Source organism: Acanthopagrus latus, chromosome 13 (assembly GCF_904848185.1).
Source record: "Acanthopagrus latus isolate v.2019 chromosome 13, fAcaLat1.1, whole genome shotgun sequence".
Taxonomy (NCBI): Eukaryota; Metazoa; Chordata; class Actinopteri; order Spariformes; family Sparidae; genus Acanthopagrus; species Acanthopagrus latus.
In genome coordinates, this window is record NC_051051.1 from 17,467,773 (window position 1) to 17,491,970 (window position 24,198).

General features: G+C 40.2%; 1 protein-coding gene across 2 annotated transcripts in view; it reads right to left on the bottom strand.

Annotated features, from left to right (window-relative positions):
• ntm (neurotrimin) overlaps positions 1 to 22,219 on the bottom strand; it is a 453,513-nt gene extending 431,294 nt beyond the window's left edge. The window contains exon 1 of one of the 2 annotated variants that reach the window (XM_037120270.1): positions 21,906 to 22,219. In XM_037120270.1, the coding sequence (XP_036976165.1) occupies positions 21,906 to 21,966 (61 nt within the window). In that variant the 5' untranslated portion in view covers positions 21,967 to 22,219. The remainder of the gene's footprint in view (positions 1 to 21,905) is intronic. The other variant, XM_037120274.1, reaches the window with a different exon arrangement.
• Between the last annotated feature and the right edge of the window lie 1,979 nt (positions 22,220 to 24,198).

Sequence of the window (24,198 nt, forward strand, 5' to 3'; positions counted from 1 at the left end):
AGAGACAATAAACAAAATAAAATAAGTACTAAAAGAAATTAAAAAGGGAAAAAGGGATTCTTTTGTGCTGTCTTGACCACTCTCTGTAGCCTCTTCCTGTCTGCCTTGGTGCAGTAGGAGAACCACACCATGATGTATAGGTTAAGATGCTCTCGATGGTAGCGTGGTAGAAAGTCACCAGCAGCTTCTCACAGATGTTACTTTTCCGGAGTATTCTCGGGAAGCCCAAGAGCAGGTGAGTGGGGGGAGTCCCAGATCAGACAGTTTGCTGACCAGGGTGTCAGGGGTGATAGTGTTGAAAGCCGAGCTGTGGTCAAAGAGCATCCTGATGTGTTAAAGAAGGGATGGAGGCAGGTCCTGATGTGGTTTAGAACCAGTCGTTCCAGGCACTTGGTGACGATGGGTGTGAGTGCAACTGGCCTTGTGGCTGACGGTGGTTGATTTCTTCGGTACCGGGATGATGGTGGCAGACTTCAGGTAAGCTGGGACGGTGGACTGTGTCAGGGAGAGGTTGAAGATTGTGGTGAAGATCTGTGAAAGTAGTGCAGAGCACCATCATGTCCAGAAGCTTTCCTGGGGTTTACCCTGCTTAGCATCTGTTCCACCTCCTGTGCCTGCACAGTCAGTGCTTGGAAGTTGGAAGTTGGGTGGGGCTGGGGTGGTGTGGCTGCAAACCAGCTGGCAGGGGTCTCAAAGAGTGCGAAGAAGGACTTCAGCACCTCTGCTAGTGCAGTGCTTGAGTCTGCCCCTGAGTTGGTCTGTCCCCTTAAGTTCAAAATCTGCTGGATTCCCTGCCACACCTGCCAAAGGTTGTTGTTGGAGAGGTGGTTTTCAATCCTCTGTCTGTGTTCTGCTTTTGCTTTCATGATTCCTTTCTTAAGGTCACCTCTGGCAGCACTGTATAGTTCTCTGTTTCCAGACCTGAAGGTGATGTTGCGGTCCTTGAGGAGTGGCTTGACCCAGCTGTCCATCCAGGGCTTCTGATTGGGGAACACTCGGGTGCATTTATCCACTGTTACATTCCCCATACAGAACTTGATGTAGGATAGTACAGCCTCTGTATGGATGGTCAGGTCCTAATGTTCAAAGATATGCCATTCAGTGTGTTGGAAACAGTGCTGTAGTTGAGGAAGCGCATCATCAGGCCAGGTCGTGAAGGGCTTGGTCACTGGAGTTGTGCTTCTTCTTAGAGGTGTGTATGTGGGGGTAAGGAGCAGAGAAAGGTGGTCTGACTGGCCTAAGTATGAGAGTTGTATGGCTCTGTATACATGTTTAATGTTTGTGTAAATGTGATCTAAAGTGTTTTCCCCTCTAGTAGCACAACTTACATGTTGGTAGAATTTAGGCACGACAGACTAAAGGTTTGTCTAGTTAAAGTCCACTGCAACAATGTGTACGCAGTCGGGGTGAGACCGCTGTAGTTTGTTTATTGTGTCTGACAATAGCGAAAGAGCTATGCTAGTAGTATGTAAACATTAGCACAACTGTTAGCTCTCTGGGCAGAAAAAAACGGACAGGCTTTAACAGAAATTAACTCTGTGTCCAGTGAGCAATGTGTATGCGTGACTATGTTGTTTTTAGACCAGCCGTTGTGTACGTAAATACAAAGGCCACCACCTCTGTCAGTGCATGGAGCGGTCTGCTAGCTGGGGATCAGTGGGTGAAGCCAGGTTTCAGATATGATCTAAACACAGCAGTCCCAAACATATCGACTACCCTCGATGAGTAGTTCCAACTCGTCCATTTTGTGGATCAAGGATCGTGCATTGGTGAGAAACATACTCAGTAGGGGAGGCTTGTGTGGGTTTCTGACTAGTAATCCAGACCTCGCTTCTGTTTCCTCTCTCTTTACCACCTGCCAGCACCGACAACAGTCCACAGAGCACCCGGTGACTTCGCTATGTCATTTGGAATGAGGTAAGATCGGCTCGACTCTACTGATATTGTCGATCTGATGCTATGTCATATGTCCATAGCTCCTGGTGACTTTAGACGTGGTTTATGAATGAAAAAATATACAAAGCACACAAAAGAAAAAGAAATAACACAAAGTTGCAAGCTGCTGCATCTGTGCGTGCCACCATCTTTGCTAGTAATGGCTAGTAACAGTAATACTGATCATGCTGTGTTTCCCACACATTACCTTATTTGTGGTGGTCTACCACATTGTCTACATTGGCCACCACTTATTGATTTTCTATTTTTGGAGCTGCGCTTTCCATTCTCACTCACTCAAGACAGTGCACCTGTCAGTGAAAGCAAGATGGTAAAACCAACAAAGAAGAGGAGGATTCTTTAACAGCATTGTCTTGATAGGAGCAACCTCTGCAAAGAAAACGGCTGGCCTCATCGTTGTTATCAAGCCCCCAGGAATAGCAAGTTATCGTATTGACCAAACTCTGCAAAATTGTTGTGTGATACACTTGGGCCCAAAAGACTTGTTTCCATAAGCTAACATTGTGAAAGAAGTGTCTGTAAAATGGTGGATAACTGTTTTTGAACCTCACAACCCCCATGAAATGATTTGTTTTACTGTCAGAATTTGAGCCCTTCAGTCAAATAAAATTTGGAAAGTCTAGAAGAGCAGCCTAATTAAATTTTCTTATTTGTGTATCTCTTAAGAGGCATGCCCATGGGCTCTGTTCTGTTTTTTCTGAAATACTGTCATGATGGACTTTTGACTCTTCAGATGGGTTGCAGTAAGGCAGAGCAGCAGCTAGAGCTATGGGCTGTCCACCTAGCGCGCTGCACTTCCTACCATATCTAGGAGGGAAGCAAGCACTTCTCCAGTCAAGAGATAAGGAAGGGTGCCACGGTTCTGTGAACGCTGGATGACTGCCAGAGTTCTCATTTGCTTGGAATCTTGTGAGCTGCAAAAAGACTCTGTGGTACTGATTGCTAGGATGACACCAGTAGTTATTCCTGGTTGAAATAAGTTCTCAGTTGTTGTTTTTTACAGGTTGGATTGTTTTTTCATAGTGGAATAATAAGCATGTTTTATTCCACTGTACCGTATACAGTACCAATCTAAAATTCAGTGATTGGGTTGGCCTTGGTTCAAGACAGTATCACAAAATATTCACTGATTTTATGACTGTTCTAATTGCACGTTTGGAATTGTAGGTTTGCTGAATATATGGAAACTATCCAGGAATCCTTTGAACATCAAAGCTCATTTTCACTCTGATTTGGGTTTTCTTCTACAATACTGTAGATTGTAAACCACAAAAAATGTGGTGATTTTGCCAGAATACACTGTGAAGAAGGGCGTCTTGCCTGAAATGTCTGTGGCAAAAATAAACAGTTTAATGGGAGTGTTGTACTTTATTTTTCTTTTCTTTATTCCCTACAAGAGGGATTCAGAATCAGATCCAGCAATACATGTGACTTATTTATCTTTTTTTTTTTTCAATTTGGAACTATGGTATTTTGGCTACAAATGACTAGTGTGTTTTAGCAATGCCAAGGAAATGGGTTAGCAGAAATCTCAGCAATGGGATTTTGATTACTGAGAAACATTAATTTTTGTATTGACAATTTAAAAGACTATTAAGATTGCCACTCAAGCGTTGAGCATTAATTATAAGTCAGACCAACATAAGCTTCCATGAAATTTAATGAGCATTGTAAAGTCCGAAGTAAAGCAAGGAGCTTTGCTGAGAATGAGGCTGTAAATGAAGTCCTAAAACAACAGTCATATTAAATTTTCAAGTTTTCAGTTCACATGCCAATGAAATCCTCTTCTGTTATTTCTGAGAATGCATGCTTGTTAGGTGCACTGGATGTACAGAATGTTAAAAAAAAATACTGAAAAAAAAAAACTGAAGAAAAAAATAAAGATACTGCACTTATGTGGGGCTGGAAGCTATTTGAATAACATATCATAATATATATTATAACACATTCTTCAAGACAACAAGATTGCCGACAGCAGTTTGTGTCATCTGTGGCAGTTTAAAAAACTGGGGGGGGGGGCGGGGGGGCATTTAAATGTCCTGTGTTACTGTAAAACTGTAGAACTTAGTAGTAGTTGCAGCACAGTCAGGTGCGTTCACATGCACAGCTTAGTCAGATTACAGCCATAGTTCAACTATACCACTCAATCAGACAACTGGAATTATCCGAGTATACATGCCAAACCGATATTTGAGAAATAACCATCTCAGGGTGGTTCTATGAATGGCATATGCTATGTTTATTCAGCTGAATCGCTCAGGGCAAAAACATGACATTCATGAAACATATGTCTTAACATCCATAATATATGAAAATCTAAAATCCTGCTTAAACCTTTGTGAGTTTACATATCCTGAACATGGACCTGCAAATGCATGCGCTCATGAACAACAAAGACAAGTTCCTTAAGGCTTAAAAGTCCTCTCTGTCGTCTCTCTTATCAGCACTTTTTGACATTGTGAGAGCCTGCCGGTCCTTACAGGCAGCTTTAACAGATGTGATTCGTGAATGTGAAGCTAACAGATCAATACAAGGTTAGGGAAAATATTCAGATAACATCAGCAAGCTTTGTCCTCCCCAAGTGCCTGATGTTTACTCAATTAATACAGCTATGTTTTGATGCTATCTCTGTTGGGAAAGTGGTCACCCTTTTTTGAGGGGGTTACAATCTGGGGGTTTGAGTCCGATGATCAAATTTTAAAGCTTGCTTCCATGATTTTTCTTTTTTAAATTTGCCTTTTTATTGACATTCTGCAACAAATGTGACATGTACATCCATTTCATTTATTAGTCAGCATGAATGTCCTTTTTCTAGTAATAAAAGAACAGAAAAAAATAAATAAATGAAAACACAACAAAAAAATGAACATGTAGGGAGTGAGGTATGGTTATTGCTATACACACAGCATATTATTGTTATATAAGTTAAAGTGTTATGTCTCGGTCTATGTTATAGTTTTGTCCCTGTTTGTCTGATGTATTCACCTCTCCTCTCGTTTCAGAATCCCCCCATTCCTGCTCGTTTGGTTTCGTCCTCCTTTCTGATTGTGCACCCCACCCTGATTACTTTCACCTGTTAGGTGCTTGTGTGTGTATATTTAGTTCCTGTGTTTCTCCTGGTAGTTGCCAGTTCGTCTTTTTTGCCCCGTGCACAGCGTCCCAGCCTTTTGTTTCGAGAAACCCTCTAGTGATCTTTGTTACCAACCATCGCCTCTTTACCCTTCGACCTGCCTCTGCCTGATCCCTGCCTGTTTTTTTTGCCTCCGCTGACTGATTACCCATGTACCGAACTCTATGCCTCTGCCTGACCCCTGCCTGATTTGTTTGCCTCTGCCGACTAATTACACGTGTACTGAACTCTTTGTCCTGCCTGCAACCTTACGGAATTGTTTGTCGGATCTGACCAATTCCGTGTACTTGTTCGTTTTTCTACAAGTAAAGACTACTGCTTGCCCTAGATTCTGTGTCTGTCGTGCTATTGAGTCCAGGTCCACACCCTGGTTCTGATAGTATGAACTGGCCATGAACACGGACTCAGCCGACACAGACGGGGTGCGCACTGCGCTCTGGGCTCAGGGCGCGTGCATTCATGGCTGTTAGGAAAGCTTAACCTCGATCACGATGCACCTCCAGGGGATAGCTAATCAGCAGCAGAGCTTCCAGACCCTCGCTTCCGAACAGCTCTGCTCCCTGAATGAGGTCTGTCAACAACTGACCGGAGAAGTGTGGTGCATGTCTACAGCCATGTCTGCCCCTGCGGTCGCTCCTCCTCCCGCTCCTACTCTTAAGCCTGTTCTGCCACCTAATCCGACCACCCTCCTGACTCCTGCGCTTCACCTCTCCAAGCCAGCACAGTTTTCCAGAGACTCCAAGAACTTCCGTTGTTCCTGGTTCAGTGTGGGCTGTATTTCGAGATGCAAGCTGCCTCGTTTCCCACGGACCGCGCTAAGGTGGCATATATGATCTCTCACCTGTCTGGCAGAGCTGAAGCATGGGCTACGGCGGAGTGGGCAAGGAACTCGCCAGTATGTAACTCTGTGGACACTTTCAAAAACATACTCTCCAAGATCTTCGATTAATCCACACCGGGCCGGGAGGCGATCAGAGCGCTCATGGGGCTTCGTCAAGGCAGACGCAGAGTGTTGGAATACGCCGTTGAATTCCGTACCCTGGCGGCAGACAGCAGCTGGAACAATTCTTCTCTATGCGACGTGTATTTGCATGGGTTGACAGACGTTCTAAGGGATCAGTTGGCCTCGTTAGAACTTCCCGAGGACTTGGACTCATTAATCTCTCTGCCCATGAAAATCGGTAAAAGACTCTTTGAAAGGGAAAGGGAGAGATCCAGGCCAGTTACACCCTTCAGCCAGAGGGGGCAGGCTGCTGCAGCCTCTTCTTCATGGCGTTCTCCTCCATATGTCCTCCAGGCAGCCCGATCGTCTCTGCCCCCACGACCCCCACCACGAACCTATGCTGCTGGGGAGAACTAAACTCGACCCAGAAGAGAGGCGTCGCCAGATGCAGTGGGGCCGCTTTATCTACTGTGGCCAGATGGGGCATTTCTTGGCTTCATGTCCGGTAAAAGACCGGGCTCACCCATGATAAAGAGGAACACTGGTGAGCTGTACCCTTTCCTTTCCTCTATGGACCATACTCACTGTTTTATTTTATACTCCTTCTCATCCTCTCCTGCTGGTCCTTCTGTGGCTCGCCAAACACAACCCTCACATTGACTGTTGGGGGGATTTTGGGATGGAGTAAGAGCAGCTCTTCTACCTGTTTCTCATCAGAACCAGCCCCTATGCAAGTCAGTGATGGAGAGTCCTCTGGTCCCTGCCTCCAGATAGTTTGTACTATCAGAACCAGGAACTATCTGAACACAACAAGAGTTTGGACTCAATAGCACAACAGACACAGACTCTAGGACAAGCAATAGTCTTTACTATAAACAAGTCAAAGTCTGGCCTGCGTGGTGTTATATAGTCCATCCATTTCTTCCAACGTGAAACAAAGAAGTCATTCTTGTAATTCACATCTGAATTTAATTTCTCCATTCTTCATGTCCATTGTGATGTCCATCCACGTGATCAATGTTTGATTCTCATGTGAAAGCCATTTTCTTGTGAGGGCCTTTTTACCTGCCACTAACAGAATACTTGATTAACATGATAATGATTTGCATTTGTATTTCCATAATCTCTACAAAAATCTGGGGAGTTACCTTTATAGTGGGATGTTTGGTAAGGTGTAATAAAATATCTAATCAGGCTTTTCCAGCCAAAGTCCTTCCAACTCTGTGAGCTGCTACATTTCCATTGATATTCTCAGAGTGTTATCCACTCTTCCTTCATCACATCTTACTTTAAAAAACTTATTTTGTTTTAATATATAGGGATGAATGTGCTTTCTTTAAGGCTGACCTCCTATAGTCGACTATTCGACAATTCGATTTGGAGCAGCCTGTTTCGACTATGAACCTCATAGTCGAATGGTCGGAAAATGTTGTTATGTAACCAAGACCGTACCATTCTGACTATATGGGGGTGCCCACGGCTGCTGAGCATAAATTGTTACATATAACAATTTTTTCATTATATAAAGCCTATTTTGGTACAAAATCTGCCTACTTCCTGTTAATAAAGAGTTCAAAATGATGTGTGCTTAAACGGCAGCCATAGCTTCTTACTACATATTAATAAATTACCCACTGCAGTTGCACAGTCCAAATGAGTGGAGGTGAGCAGCACACTACAGGACCGTTAGCATTTACAGATTTATTGGCTAACAATGGCTACTAAAAAATCATCCAAAGTGTGGGAGTATTTTGAAAAGGTTATGCCGCTGGCCAGTGATGAAGATGAGGAAGAACAGGATGGGACGGGTGAGATGAAGGCCTATTTGAAGGACTTCACTAAATGCAACGGAGGCCCCCTGGAATGGTGGCAGAAAAACGAGGATAGGTATCCAAAGTTGTCAAGAGCTGCTAGGAGATTACATAGCATCCCTTCCACCTCCACGCCATCAGAGAGGATATTTTCAAAGGCGGGTTTCATTGCCAATAAATCAAGGAGCGCACCTTTCCCAACCAGTGTGAACAAGCTGGTTTTTCACACAACCTCAGATATTATGTGAAGAATAATTTTCATATGTGAAGAAGTGATTTTTTTTTTCTTTTTCTTTTGGAACAATGTGAACTAAAGCTGGAGGCTGCGTGCAGAGCATCTCAGCAACGGAGACATCCTTTCCTTCTCTCTCTCTCGCTCTCTCGCTCTCTCTCTCTCTCTCTCACTTTTTTTTTGCTGCACTTTCTGAAGCCTATTCGATTCTGGCTTCTATTATGTTTATTTTTTCGTTGTTGTAAAATTGTTTTTATTTTTTCAGGCAGGCTTACTGTATTTCTAAAAATATTTATGACATTTTGCACTAGTGCCAGGCTGTTGCGCTACGTTTAATTCTATTTATCTATTATATCCCGATTCCCGAGTGTGAACTGTGAATTAAAAGCCAAGAAATAGGTTCCTAACTGAGAGATAAAGGCATGTTTTGGCACATTGTTGTTTTTTAAGCCATTTTGTTCCTATTCTATGTGAAATTTTCTGATTTTTGATATGCCCAGTTTTGTTCATCTGGCTTTAAATAAATAAAGGTATTTGCTTCACACCTACCATGTTTTTTGAACAGAAAAAAGTTGCAAATAAGATCTAGCTGCTATCTAAATAAAAAAAAGTTTTGACGATCAGTCGACTACAGCAAAATCTGACGAATCAGATTCGACTATGAAAATCCTTAGTAGAAAACAGCCCTAGCTTTCTTGTTTGTAAGCCCTTTATACAGAACTGAGATAATACCTCTATCTTTGTTTGAACCATAAGCCCTTTTAAACATATCTAAAAGCTGTTTGCTTTATTCTGATATATATTCTAACTTGTCACTGATGAAATGTCTCAGCTGCAATTAATGATAGAAATCATGTGCCTCTAGAGCATATTTTTCTTTAATTCTTTCAAAACTAAGTAGTGTGCTTTCCTTAATTATCTTACATAAACCCATTAATCCTTTATTTGTCCATTCCTTCAATCTCGTGTCTAATTTATTTGGAGCAAACTTTGTATCATATGCACACCACTGAAGGATCACGATATCCTCTTCTAATTTTTCTTTTTTTTCTTTCTTTTTTTTTTTTTTGAACAAGGTCGCTTTTATTTTTCAAATACAACAAACAAAAGATATACAATTCACACATGAAATAGTCAAGTCTAGTTCCTGTCCATACAAACAAACCAACTTCCCAGTACCACCCACCCACAAGTACTGGACCCCCAGCAAATAATAATAATAATAATAATAATAATAATAATAATAATAATAATAATAATAATAATAATAATAATAATATGCCCTCTACAAAGGAAATAAATGGCTGCCAAATGAAATAAAATGTTCTAGTGGACCCTCTTACAGTGTACCTACAGTATTTTTTCTAAATGAACATGAGTCATGACCTCCCTCATCCATTGGCCATATGTTGGGGGGAGAGCATCTTTCCATTTTAACAGGATAAGCCTCCTAGCCAACACAGAGCAGAAGGCCATCATCCTTAGGTAGCACCCAGTAAAAGTGGCATCCACCGGAGCCATACCAAACCGTGAAATCAAAGAACATGGGTGGGTTTTTCCCATATTCCAGAGAATGCCTCAAAGATGGACTGCCAAAAATTGTGTAGCTTAGGGCACAACCAAAACATGTGCAGCAGTGTGGCAGGAGCCTGCCTGCACCGATCACGCATAGGGTCAATACCCTTCTTAATGTTAGACAATCTATCCCTGGTCCAATGAAGACAGTGCACTATTTTAAACTGAACCACAGTGTGTCTGCGGCATACAGAGGAAGAGTAGATTAGCTGTATAATTTTTTGCCATGTTTCTTCTGGAATAGTGTCATCTATGTCTGTTTCCCATTTGATTCTAAGGCTATCGAGACTGTTCATGTTATATGTATTGAGCAATGTATAAATTCTGCCTATTACTTGTTTTATGTTAACTTTACATTTTAAAATTGTTTCAAGCAGAGATTCAGAAGGACTCAATGGAAAACAATCAGAGTTAGAAGCCACAAAACCTCTAATCTGTAAATACCTATGGAATTTGGAAGTACCACACCTCCTATTGCACAAGGCCTCTGTAATATATTTCTATTAATCCTGTGCTGCCTTTTATGCCATTTAAAGGATGAAATCTGACTGTTTAAATTGGGAAAAAAAGATTTTTTTAGATAAATAGTAAGACATTGAAATAAATATGAAAAGTTAGGGAGAACATTCATCTTAATCAAATTGATCCTCCCTCCTAAGAGGGTCCCAGCACTCCAGGTCTTGTTTTAGGTTACTTAAGAGGGGATGATGATTAAATCCTTGTGGTTATGTGTGACCCATATACCTAAATATTTTATTTTTTTAGGACTAAATTAAAAAGGATTGACCCAAAATATGATATGTCTACAGAAGAGATAGGCATAAGTTCACTTTTCTGAAGGTTAACTTTATAACCAGTTCTTCCGAACTTTGTGAGTAGAGTCGATAATTCAGGATGGCTTGAGAGGGGTCTGATATAAATAATAACATGTCATCCGCATAAAGTGAAACTTTATGCTCCGAACCTGTGGGGCACTGCTTCAGGGCTAATGCAAGTGGCTAAAGTGCAACGGCAAATAAAAGTGATGAAAGAGGACACCCCTGCCTCGTGCCCTGCTTCAGCTCAAAGTAGGTGGATAAGTTATTATTGATGCGTACCGCAGCCACTGGGAGCGTGTATAGGAGTCTGATCCAGGAAATGAATTCAGGGCCGACGTTAAACGCTTCTAAAGTCTTGAAAAGATAGTTCCACTCCACCCAATGAAACACTTTTTCAGCATCTAGTGACAGCATCATCTCAATATGCCCAGGATCGGTCAGAGTGGGACAATAGAGGATATTAAACAGATGCCTGATATTGAAAAATGAATAACGATTTGGTCAGACGAAATAATAGAGGGGATAATGTTTTCAAGGCAATGCACCAAAATCTTGGCAAGAATCTTTGCATCTGTATTCAGCAACGAGACAGGGCAGTATGAACTGCAATTATGGGGATTTTTATCCTTTTTTAAGTAATAAAGAGAAGACTGTTTGACGCATGGTTAGGGGCAAAGAATTGGTGACCAAAGTAACAATAATAAAGGCGATAACTGGTCAGAAAACTTTTTGAAAAATTCGGTTGAGAAACCATTTGGCCCTGGGGATTTGCCACTTTGCATGGCATTGATTGCTGACACCATCTCCTTGACTGAAAATTCCCTTTCCAGTTCAGTTCAATTTGACCCATTAAATATGCCTTTAGCGACTCCCAAACAGTATATTAGACATCCCTGGGGCTTGATTGATGTCAAGAAACATTTTAATTTCAGTAAACTCATCTTCTGACAGAAGCAAAGGGTTAAACCGCCATGAACGGTATGTAGATTGTGTATTAGGAATGTACTTTTTCATGATTAAGGGACCATGATCCGAGATGCCCCGTAATCACATTCTTTCGTGAGATGTAGAATTCTTTTATCCAGGAAAAAAGTAATCAATACATGAATATGTCTTGTGAACCAGGGAAAAGTATGAGTATGCCCTGAAGATGGGGTTGTGGAACAGCCACACATCCGCTACACCATAGGTCTTCAAGAAGAACTGAATAGAGTGTGCTGACTTCGACGGGGATGCCCTCTTAGAAATGCTCCTATTTAAAAGAGGAGAAAGTGCACAGTTAATGTCATCGCCAAGTATAAGATGATGTGATGTCAAGTCTGGTAAACGAGAAAAAAAAAATTGATGAAGAATATAGGGTCATACCAGTTTGGGGCATAAATACAGGCTAAAATAACTGGGAGCGAGTAATTTTCCTACCACAATGACATATCACCTTGCAGAGTCAGTTTAGACATGAGATGCCGTGAATGGTACATTTTTGTTTATCATAACAGCAACATCCCTAGCCTTTGAGCAGAAATTGTACTGATACACCTGGCAAGCCCATCCCCTAACCAGGCGAGAACTATCACAAGAACGTATATGGGTCTTTTGTAAGAATGCAATATCTGCACTGAGCTGTTTTAGGTGTGAGAATATTCTTTAAAATTTCACTGGATGATTTAATATTCCAACTTATGAAGTTAGCAGGGCAGCCATCATAACCTTGTGTATTATTTTTACTGGCCATATTGTGTATACAGAGAAGTGAGCACCATATATGAAACCCAAAGACAAAAAAACACAAAAACAAACATAAGCAAAAATAAAAATCTGGCAGACTAGCGTCAGTTCGTAGGTAGGTCCAGCAGTTACCCACCCCCTATCTCCCATATGAACAAGGTGATTACAACAACCCTCAGAAAAAAATCCACACATTAAGTGTTTGTGGTTGGGAACTATAAAGCTAAGCACTCAGGCTCACGTCGAGCCTCCAACATAAAGAAAATAAGGAATGGTAAAGTGTAGAGTAATACAATGCTAGGTATAATGCACAGTAAACTTAAAATATGGAAAACAGTAATAACAGAATACAAATTAGAGTTTAAGTTAAGAGTCATCTTGATCCATGGTTTTCTGTATTGTTTATAAAATCTTGCAGACTACTATTGGCTATAAGTGCTTGAATGGGAATGTGTCACACCGCGGTGAGGTTGTCTTGTCTTGGGGTTTGTCTCATGAATTTCATGTTTTATTTTGAAAAGTAACTCTCCTCTCGTTTCAGGTCACTTGCCCTTCCTCTTGTGTTCCCGGTCTGACGTCATCCCTAATCCCTGATTGTTTCCACCTGTGATCCCCTTCCTCATGTGTATAAAGTCTTTGTCCTCCCCTGTTTGCGTCGCCAAAGTATTTCGTCTTCCATGTCGTGTACCCAGGCCATTATCCACAGCCCTGAACCTCGTATTGCTAAGTATATTTCTTGTTTTATTTATCTGCCGTTTGCCTCTCAAGAAGAGTGAATTTTTGTTGTAAAATTTCTGGTTAAGATTTTGTGTTTTGAGTTGAGTTTTCATAGCCTTTTTGTTCTCCTCGTTGTGAGTGAATTTGTGTTTGTAATTTTGATAAGATAGAGCAGTTATATTTCATAGCCTGGTGTATCCTCTTCGGAGTGAATTTATTTTGTAATATTTTATAGCTAAGATTGATTCCAAGAATAGTGTAGGCTTTCCTCCTGCGGGAGCGTTTTCTGTTATTCCATGTTCCATGTTGTTCGTCTTGTTTGTCATCCAGATATTCATAGTCATTTGGTTTTCATTCATTCTGGAGAGTGTCAAAATCAGATTAATAAAACCTGAATTTACTTTCGCATATTCTGCATCTGAGTCCTCTTTCCTGTCCAAGTCTGACAGAATGGAGGTAAGACCCTCTTCAATGTTTTTCTACTGAGCATCATATAGAGGGTTACACTAGCATATCATAGGTCTTAGTTGTGCTGCCCAGTAGTAATCTCTGAGGGAAGGAAGGCCCCATTCCCCCCTTTGATTTGTTAACTGTAGAGTTTTAAATCGGATTCGAGGCCTTTCACCTTGCCATATGTATCTGGACAACATTTTGTACCATTCATTAAATTGTTTTTGGCCTATTTCTATCGGTAGGGTTTGAAATAAAGATAAAAATTTGGGTAGAATATTCGTTTCAATCTAATCTGTTCTTGGATTGAAACTTAAATATGGGATTAGATTCCATCTTGCTACATCCTCTTTAATGTTTTGCATCGGTGAATAGTTACGTTGTAATAGTTATGTGAGGTCCTTAGATATTGTAACCCTCAAATATTTGAAATATTATGTTTCCCATGTTAGGTGGTACTTACTCTTAATTTCATCTGGTGGGCTGTAGTTGTATTTAAGCAGTTGTGTTTTACTTATATTAATTTTAATATTCTAAATTTCTAAGTTCTAAATTTAATGCAAATAATAGTGATGAACATGCACAGCCTTGTCTTGTGCCTTTTTTCAAAGTAAAACTATTTGATTAGCAGTCATTTAATTGTAGCAGTGGGTTTATTATACAATGCTTGTACTGTTTTAATTATTTCATGTAGGCCAAATCTATGTAAAACTAGATATAGAAAATGCCACAGAATGGGAGGGGATACATCTCCTTTATCATTCATTTCCAAGTAGAAGAAGTCTCTTTTAATCTGTTCTTTATAGTGAGGATCATTGAACAGGCTTGAATTTAGTTCCAAGTCATTAATTTTTGGTTGCAGGTTTAGATCTACAAACACGTATATGGGTGCGTGGTCACTCAAATCTATTGTCCCAATTTCACATGTTTATTTTATCTTTTATCTTCTTAAAGTCAATGCACCTAGAACTCATAGAAACTACAATGAGACAAAGGTATGATGAGCTGTTCACAGCTTTGCATAAATGAAGTCCAACACCAGAGGAGGAAAAAATGACAACTATATCTTAAATGAAGAATCCCTCTCTCAGGGGGTTCAACTGTTTCCTATTAACACTCTTTCCACCCCACTACAAAGCCCTTTGCCTTTCTACTCAATCAATGATAGCCCTAATTGAAATATTATCTCTAATGCTTCACACAAATGCCCAGGCAAGCCCCCAATAATTGCACACAGATTATTTTACAGTTCATGTGCTTTCTAACAGCTAACTCTGCCATCTGCTCTAAAATTACGACCATAACACTGCACTAGCTAAGTGCCCCTGTACACAGCAACTCCCCACTATCAGTGCATGAGGGCCAGCAGGGTCTTGAGTAGCCATCTTATCAGTGTCCCTGTCAAGGATCTAGGCAGGTGATGCTGTTGGATTGATTTGGGTATCAACTGCCTACTCACCTAAATGATATATCTGTTTCCCTCCTTTGAGATTTTGAATCAGATAAAGGAGAACATTGGAAGATTTAGTCCACTCCTGCAATCAAGTCTCTACAATCAAGTGGATAAAGAGTAAGTGCTAAAATAGCAGCATAAACAGGTTGACTGTATCAGGCAGGCATCAGTGCACATTAGAGGTGGCTGCTTCCCATTCAAGACACAATAACCACAGGTAAGCTGATTGTAATACATGCAATGGCATTTCCGTATAATGCAAGGCAAAATCAAATAAAAGACTAGAGCTAGACAGCACGACAGAATGCAACTTTATTCGTAACAGGGTTCATACTGGAGATATCATTTATTATTTAATTACACCCCTTCCTAAATAAGCTGTTTTAACATATTTCAGTATCTTATGGCCAGTCAGTCTGGCTGCTTTGTATGTTTGTACTTTCTCTCTTGAGTTAAGGAATCCTTAAATAGGCTTCCAAAATACCACATGAGAACCCAAGTTTCCATGTGCAGTTTTGGGCATCTGGAGGTAGTATCGGAGCCGCAGCAGAGGCAAGCTGGTGTCTGTGAGAATGGATAAGCTGGAGGCGTGGAGCGGCGGTGTCATGATCTGATGGTGTTTATGGTCTAATAGTTCAACAGATCCTTCACTCATCAATTAAAAGAGAAATGACCCGCAAGTCAAAGTCACAGGACCGAACAACAGTAACGTAGTAACTGATAGTGTCTTTGGCAACTTATATAAGGTTATCCTGTCTGTCATACTGTTTGTCCTACCGACTCTTTGTCACATTTGGCCTTAAAAATACCATCTGTCCCTGGCAAAAAAATGTAACTCTATGTGTTTGTCTCCTTCAACTATTGGGCTGTTGCAGTTACTGTCTTTAAAAAAATCCACAAGCCAATCACTCCTCCTGACTGAGACTTCACTGAACTTTCCCCCATAAAACAGCATCCCTCTTCATGAGTGAGCGTACCGGCGAGCTGTATGAATTGACACACTGGTACAGCTTTATGTCCGAGCTGCTTGGTTCTGCGTGAACATACAAATGCAATAAATTGATAAGCATTCGCTGCTGAGATAATGCGGAGTCTCTGTGTGAAAAAGGCTAAGTTTGTTTCAACGTAAACAACAAAAGATACAAATACAGTTGTAACAATGTTTAGTTTCTCAAAACTGTCCTTTTTAACTACCCCCTAAAAACATCAGTAAAGGATATATGGTAATGTTATCTATTCAGTTAAGTTCATCTCACATGAGTAAACCCCCTTCTCAATGAAGTCAATGTAGAATCTCAGAAACATCTCTGTGCACACATTGTAAATGTCTGGAAGTGCAGCTGCAGGCTTCCGGTAAACTAGCTGTTCAAAGTGAGTTTCTTTTTTTGAATGCGCTTTGGTTTGTTCAGCAATATTGCCTTGGAATTAGATGATTTAGAATCAAGACCATGACAATCCTACAAACAGCTGTAGTAAAAATGTTTTTTTCAGGAACCCGTCTACTGTATTTGTTGACAGAAAACATCTAATGCTGTACTTGACAAAATTAAAATTGGATTCATTATTAAATCCTTTTCATGCACCAGAATTTAGAAAGAAATTCAACGAAATAGTATGTTTGAACTTGATAATTATTTTTCTTCTTTTTTTGTTCTATTCCTTTTAGACTTCAAAAGATATATTTTCTGTCTTCTGCAAAATGGCAACATGAAGGAATTATTATTCTGATGACATTTTGTGACAATCTGACATTTCCTGTTTATCTAGGTATATAATTAAGATACAGAAAGTAGCAGTGAAACCCATAACAGCTGCATGTGCTGTAACTGCTTAATGAATAATGCTCCCAACACTTAGCTCCTCTTAACACTTAAGAAATGTAGTTCCTTTCTGTTTCTTCTAAAGAGATTTTGGTTTTCCCTCACCTCAAAGGACACACACTGTTGTAAATACAGTTTGTGATTTTTTTATATAAAGCTGCTAGAAACACAGTGCAGAGTGTAAGCTGTGAGTTTCTCGAGGAGGCAGCATTCCTCAGACACAACAACCTGGTGAATGGACACAGTCTGAAGTCACCATCCATGTTGTTTATTAATCAGCCTTTCCTGGCAAAGTCACTAATGGCCACCAGGTCACATGAGCACTTCACTGGGACTTGGCAAACTATGTGGGGGAGGAGAGGCTTCTCAAAAAGCTTAGTCTTTACTTTTGTGCAACTGTGAATATTGCTACCGTATGATGGTGCATTATTTGATATCCAGGAACTTAAGGTGAAGCCATATTCAATTTAAGGAGTTTTTTCAGCACACTCCCATTATCTACTGTATGAAAAATAACCAAAAAATGACTTCATATGCATTTTCTGTATATGACTGATTTACCAAGCAATGTCCATCTGCATTTTCATTTGTGATATGAACCTGTGAAATACCAAACACACAAACCAAAGAGCATAGTGGAATACAATAACATAAATTGCTTCCCACCATAGGAAAGAAAAAGACAAGTGGATAACAGTTACCTTCAATTTGCAGTTTGTCTTTTCAGAAAACAAATTTGGGCTCTTGTTCTTACAATGAAACAGGTACAGCAGCATATTGCATTGTGGAGCAACTGTTTTCAATTACAGCCCCTTTTAAAGACACAAAGATTAACATTCCTTGTTTTTTCAAGTGGCTGATGATGTGTATTCTATAGCTCACAGCTGTAGCTGTTTGCATTGTGAAAGCATAGAACATAGGCATATAGGCACATAGGCTTTAATAGCATCTCATAGAGAATTAATATTACAATCATTTATCACATTTGAGTATCACGCCACCCTACACAGGTGGCAATATCTACCTGCCATCGTCTGCCATCTGCCTGCTCTGCCTGTATATTCTGCTCCCAGGCTTTATATGGACTGTGCAGTGGGAGAACGACAAAGACATTTTTTACAGCAACAGCTCTGCCTCTTTTGCCTTGAGTTCCCTACGGAGGAGCTGTAGCCATGTGATAAGAGGAGAACACTCAACTCATCAACAATGATCGCAATGTCTTTAACAAAAGGCTGCATACAATGAATACACCACGGCTCCCACACCACCAGCCCTATCCATCTCTACTTAGCTGGCCATCCAATGACAGCTGTTGCTCCAAATATTATTCTAACCAGCTATAATTCTCATCTTTGCCTGACACTGGCTAATGGAGGAAGGACAAGGGCACAATACACAGGCCTATGAGGGTCTCAGCAAAAAAAAAAAAAAGCCCACAAGAGTTTGTGCTGCATCCTGGCAACACAGCAAGCACTGTCTTCTCCCAGCCACATACTGAGAAAGAGAGAGGGAGGCCGCCTGCTTAAACAATGAGGCTGCCTCATTACCAGTGTTTATCTTAAGCTGGATTAATACTCCAAAAAGAAACGCTGTTCTTTTCTTTGTTAGGAAAAAACACATGCTGTTTAGTTTGGGGCAGACTGATAACGGTATGTTTTGCTGTCTTCTTGATTTTTGTTGGCTCCTTTTGTCTTTTGCAACTTCTTTTCCTTCTTGCTGAAAAACAATGCCCACTATTGTCAGCATTTGATTGTTTCCCACCTATCCTTTACATGTTGGAGTCTGTTCATTTGGTTCTTGTAGAAAATGATCAACTGTTGGGATTCACATCATTACTGGTTTCAGCACAAACTCTCAAAGCTACTTGCATATTGAATCCACTCAAAAAAAACTGTGGGAAAACAGGGTTACTCTGTTCTAGCTGCCTCACCTGCCTACAGGAAACATGAACAGATCTGTATCGTACACATTTGTTGTACTGTTGCTTTTTTTCCAAGTGTGATTCTGGTGTCAAACGTGAATCAGTTCTGTCACTGTGAATGCATAAAACTGTCAAACATATTAAATGGGAGAAAATAATGTGAGACTGCATTCACTGAGGGGCACTATGAAGCTGACCATGACATATTCACACATATTTCTTACTGCACATGAGAAAGCAGGAGGACAGAATGAAACCATGATATAACATCCAGGATGTTGATTGCCTCCTGAAATTATTGCTATATAAAAAATGAAAAAAAACTGAACCGATCTTCATTTTGGACAATGCCTCCCACCCTTTGTCTGGTGAGCTGACGCAGTCCAACAGCAATTTTAGCCTGCGGCTCATCCCCTCGAGGTGTGCCATGAAGCACTACAAGCACTTACTCGTGTCGACTGCCATCCAGATGTACAGTGCATCCTGCCACAGTGGCTGCAGCCTCTGCCAACTAGTAGAGCGGTTCAGTCTAGGTGCTTATGGTCTATATCAGTTGCTTCTGATTATCTTTCTCTGCTCCTGTGATCTGCCTGGCTCTCTACATCCAAATTAGCCGACGATTTCTGACCTGCAGGGTCCTGTGCATATCTCTCTACACATCTGTGTATGAGCCAGAATATTATTATTTCTGAGCAGTCAGGATGTGCACAAGCAGCTTCGATGTGTGATTATAATCAGTTTGGACTATGAGAGGAGTTACCCCCCCCCCCCACCCCCCCAATACCAGTAGCGTGCTGTATCTTATTGATTATAGTCCAACAAAAACGGATGTTTGGAGTGATTTTTAATTATTAAATTTAAATATTTTCATTTTGGGTCAAAATCATTTTCAGTGGAGTGTTAGGGGCAAATACTATGTTGCATCAAAATTGCTATTTTTGAAACACTAGGAAGGCTCGACACAACATTACACATTAACTCGAGCATTGAGAACATTGTGTACACAGAGTTTACTAAAAATGTTTTTGAGCAACCATGTCACCAGTTGTCCGCTAGCCGTCGTCCTCCTCCCTGTTACATCGCCTTTGGACATTCTCGTCTGGCAGGGCAATCAGAGCAGCCTTAATATCATATTTATACCAGTATTGATATTTATTTCCTCAACATTTAATCGTGGTTTTTCCATGTCACTAATAACAAGCAACTCTAGATGACACTAAAGTAAGGAAACATCCCTTTGATCAGAGATCAATGATTTACATCAGCTGATGCTGAAAATGCACTGTAAAAAAATCCCCACTATAAAAAATAAATCCACTCCTACTAATAGCATTTTTTATCAGACTCCTGTTAAGAAAATCACAAATGTTTAGAATTGATAGACTTGCTTTTGAACTAATGGACACAAAGTATGCTGGATTCAAATTTGATTAAAGGCATTCCAACCCTGCAACCCTACACATGAAATACGGTCTTTAATGTGAGTTTGTGCAATCCTCTGCTTACCTATGAATCTTTATTTATTCATTTGGTGTCCTCCACAGATTTGTTTTTATTTATCATCTTATCAAATATGATCTATATTGGCCTTGTTCTTATCTTTGCCCTGTTCTGTTGCTGCAATGACCCAGTTTCCTTATGGGAAACATTTAAATTTCTACTAATCTCATTTAACACATCTCTGATATTGCAAGAGATCTGCTGATGTGCAAATTACTTCAGCACAATTGTGGTGCTGTCTGGAGAATGGATTGGACTTCTTTGTTGCAGCAGTTATTTCTGTATTTTGCAAAATGTTGTCATATGCAGACATTTTCTGTCACGTGACACCAATTCTTCCTCTCAAAATATGAGAATAGTTCTATACCAACATAAGTAAAGATATGTAGTATAAACAGTTACAGTATGTGCTGAATTTCAGTAAGTGAAAGAGGTTAAAACGCGTTCTCTCTGGTCTACTAAAACACACAGAGTCAATTGATTAATTCCACCTTTTTCTTACCACTAACATATCTCAAATACTTAACTGGGCTGAAAATGTGAGGAGTCTGAGCCACAGCTTGTTTTCTGAGCTTTGCATGCAAAAATGTGTGACATGTAACATCAGAGTCTAAGGTTAGTAGTGTAGTCAGGCAACCTCAGTAAGTAAGTCAGTAAAGTGAGAGGAATATAAAAAGTAATTTTCAATTTGTTTACATTAGTCACTAGGCATAATTTTGAAACCAGTGTTATTTAACTAGAAAACATAAATCATTATTAAACAGGTAAAAATGTTTATATATTTATATATTCAATTTATTTATATTTGACTATCCCCATACTGTGCATGACTTTGGTTCTGAAGGGCAATATTTAAATGCTGGCCAAACACAACAGTGAGGCTCTGGAGAGTTCATCAGGAAAATACCCCATACATCCTCATTCACAGTTTTTTCCACTTCATTCGTTTGTCTGTTCTCTCATGTATTTACAGTATTTTGGCGAACAGTGAACTTCTGACTACAAGTGTTTGTCAAAGCACAAGATGCATTAAACAATATGAATCCTTGTTTGAGTCCAAATCTTACTATAGACTGGTGAGCATGCCTCTGTCTTGTCACAATGGAGTTATTGGATGGAATTTTTAATGTCGGGTGTGAACAAGGTCAGAAAAACTGAGGTGCTGCCTCACTGCTCTCCCCTTCAAGAGCTGAGCCGTCTTGCCTGGCCGGAGAACACATGGCTTAACTTGGGTGACCTGACCACGCAGTCAATGTGGATTAAGAACTAATACTTAATCAACTTTGCGCAAAAACCTCTCATCCGTTAAGATTTACCATGCATCAAGATGATCCGTGGGCAGAAGGAGCTACAAGCGCAAAAAGGGCAATTGCTCAGTTTTAACTGCAGGTGGATTAAAACGAAAAGGTATGTGACTGAGGGCTACACAACCAACATGATGAGCAGTATATACGTTATATTCCTCTTTTCTTTTTCTTTTTTTTTTAAATTTCCATTTGCAAAAGTGTACAGCCAAAGTAAAAATAATAGGCTACTGCTGAGAATTACCTTGGAAGGATTTAACTTTCAGAGAAAAGGCTGCAGCCTAATATAACTGGTGTAAAAATACATCCAAAGCAACCAGTCAGATACTTATGGAGCCATGCTACTGGCACCAAGACAGCTCAACAGCACTTCACTAATCGCTTAATTTAAGCTCCGGCTTAAATGACAAGCATCCTGATGTCAGATGTGGGCGCAATGACTGGTCGCTACCTACAAAAAGCAACTAATAAAAGGACAAACAGTCACATCCAAACATATCCGGAGACAGAGATATCAAGTGTTCCAAGGATGACAAAATCCATCACTTACCTTGCTCCATTAGCAGGACGGTCATGCCGACCAGCATAGCCCAGTACAGAGGATTGTTCATGTTTACGGATCTGCTGTTTGTCAGCTGTGTGATGTCGCCGGAGAAAAATAACCTGCGAGTCTGAAAATCCCGAAAAGTGTTTTTCTTCAAGTCCCCTGTCCTCCTGTCTGACTGTAAACTACAGCATCCACCAACGCAGCGCTCAACAGAGTCCCTCCTCCATCTGTGAGGTTATTGGCAGCGGTGCTGTAGACACGCTGGAAACAACAAACACGACCACTTCCGCTTTGTGGTTCGTGGTTTTCAGTCATTCTTCTGGCACGCCAGGATTGACACTTTTACTTTGAAAACAACGTCGTCGTACTTCCTGCCTTGACTCGGTTGTGTATCCAACTTGAAGCGGCTTTTGGCGGAGACTTGCTGTGGAGGCGCTGCCGTCCGCAGTCTGACAGTATTTTACTAATGAAAACCAGCTTGTTGCCTCATTATCGTGAGGAATTCCATGTGTCTAATTTCAGGATTAAGCATTCAGTATTCATGGATTTACAAACCCTAGGTTTCTAGCAGTGTAAAATTGATATTTTATTAGATTAGTTAAATGTCACAAATAAAGGTCTCACACCAAAAATATTAGGTATTACCTGATTCATGGTCCTGAATTTTGGGGCTGATGCCAAAGGTTGTAGACATTTCTATAGAACAAAAATTTTGTGACAGTATGTAACAGTTAAACAATAAACATTGGCTTGCCTTTTTTTGTCTTTGCCCATGGCAATTATATAATTTCCCTTAAAACAGATTTAATTGAACATGTTTGGGAGATTCAAAGTGTGCATGCATATCAGGTCTGATCAGACACATGCACTACTCTGGTAATTGTATAATAATAAATAACCCAAGCATCTTGTTATTATTATTTTAAAAAGTTCTCCTATCAGCATATATCAGACAATATATTAGCCTACAACAATATATCTGTAATAGATAATTACTGGTTGATGACATTTGGCGACCAATTCACCGCTCAGGCTGTATTACATGCAGTATCAACTGCCTGCATGTTTTTGTGGTGGTCTGTGACTTAGTTTGGACTCGGCCATGGTGTTATCTCTGTTTTATGTCTCCTAACTGTGCCAACACTGATTCTTGAACTCACCCCTGTTCTCTTACTCACTTTGGAAATCTTCAAAAAGTCAAGAACATGTCACTACTGATAGCAGCAGAGCACACAGAACTGAACATTTGACACAAGCAAACAAAATAATAATAAAAAGACAAAATACTTTTAGTGTGCAGCTCTACATAGCCCCCTGCAAATAAAATTTAACGCTTCATGATCAAATATCCCAGTCTCAGAATTCACTGTGAAAGCAAATAGCAGAACACTGGCACTACAAATATGAGAAATTCTGATCCTAAGTCTCATTCTACAATGAAGTTCAGTCCACAAAAAATTTATGGAGCTTGACAGTAAAACAGCATTGAAGCATTCCCCTCAGCACTGAACAACTGTTTCAAGTCTACAAAACACTGGGGACCAAAACACAGCATTTTAGTTTTACAAGGGATTTAAATAATATCTTTTGGAATCAATTTGGGATGGGTTCCGCGGATTTGGAGTGCACCAAATGAACTGTATGGAGAGTTTCTTTTTGTGTGTGTGAGTTATTATTTATTACATTTAAAAAAAAAAAAAAACTCCAGCTAACTCAGCTGTTTCAGAGAATGCTGCAACTGTGGTGTTGTGAAGCTCCAGAAATGTTTTGTAGAATTAGAAACTTCACCTGATTTTCTGTAATAATAATAATAATAATAATAATAATAATAATAATAATAATAATAATAATAATAATGGATATAGCCAAAAGCGGTAATCTGCAGGTTCTAACCCCTTTCGCCCCAAACTTGTGTGTCAAATTTCAAATCAATCAGACTTACAGTGTGAGGGGCATGGCCCTCCCAAAAAAGCATTTTCAAGCCTTAGTTACAGCACCACCATCTAGCTGACTGGGCTAATATTTTAATAAAAGTTGATGCACATCATTTCCAATCATTGGGCCACATTTCAAGTTTCTGGCCCATTCCAGTTCACAGGAATTTGAGCTCAAGCGGCAGACAACAAATAATAAATATAGCCACAAGAAGCAATCTGCGAGTTCTAACCTCTTTCGCCCCAAACCAGCCACCCTGACCCTCATCCCCCACAGTTGATGACATCGGCCACCATGTTCGTCAAAGATCTGTGCAAAACATACCCATGATAAGCCCCAGATTTCTCCAAATTGTTTTTTC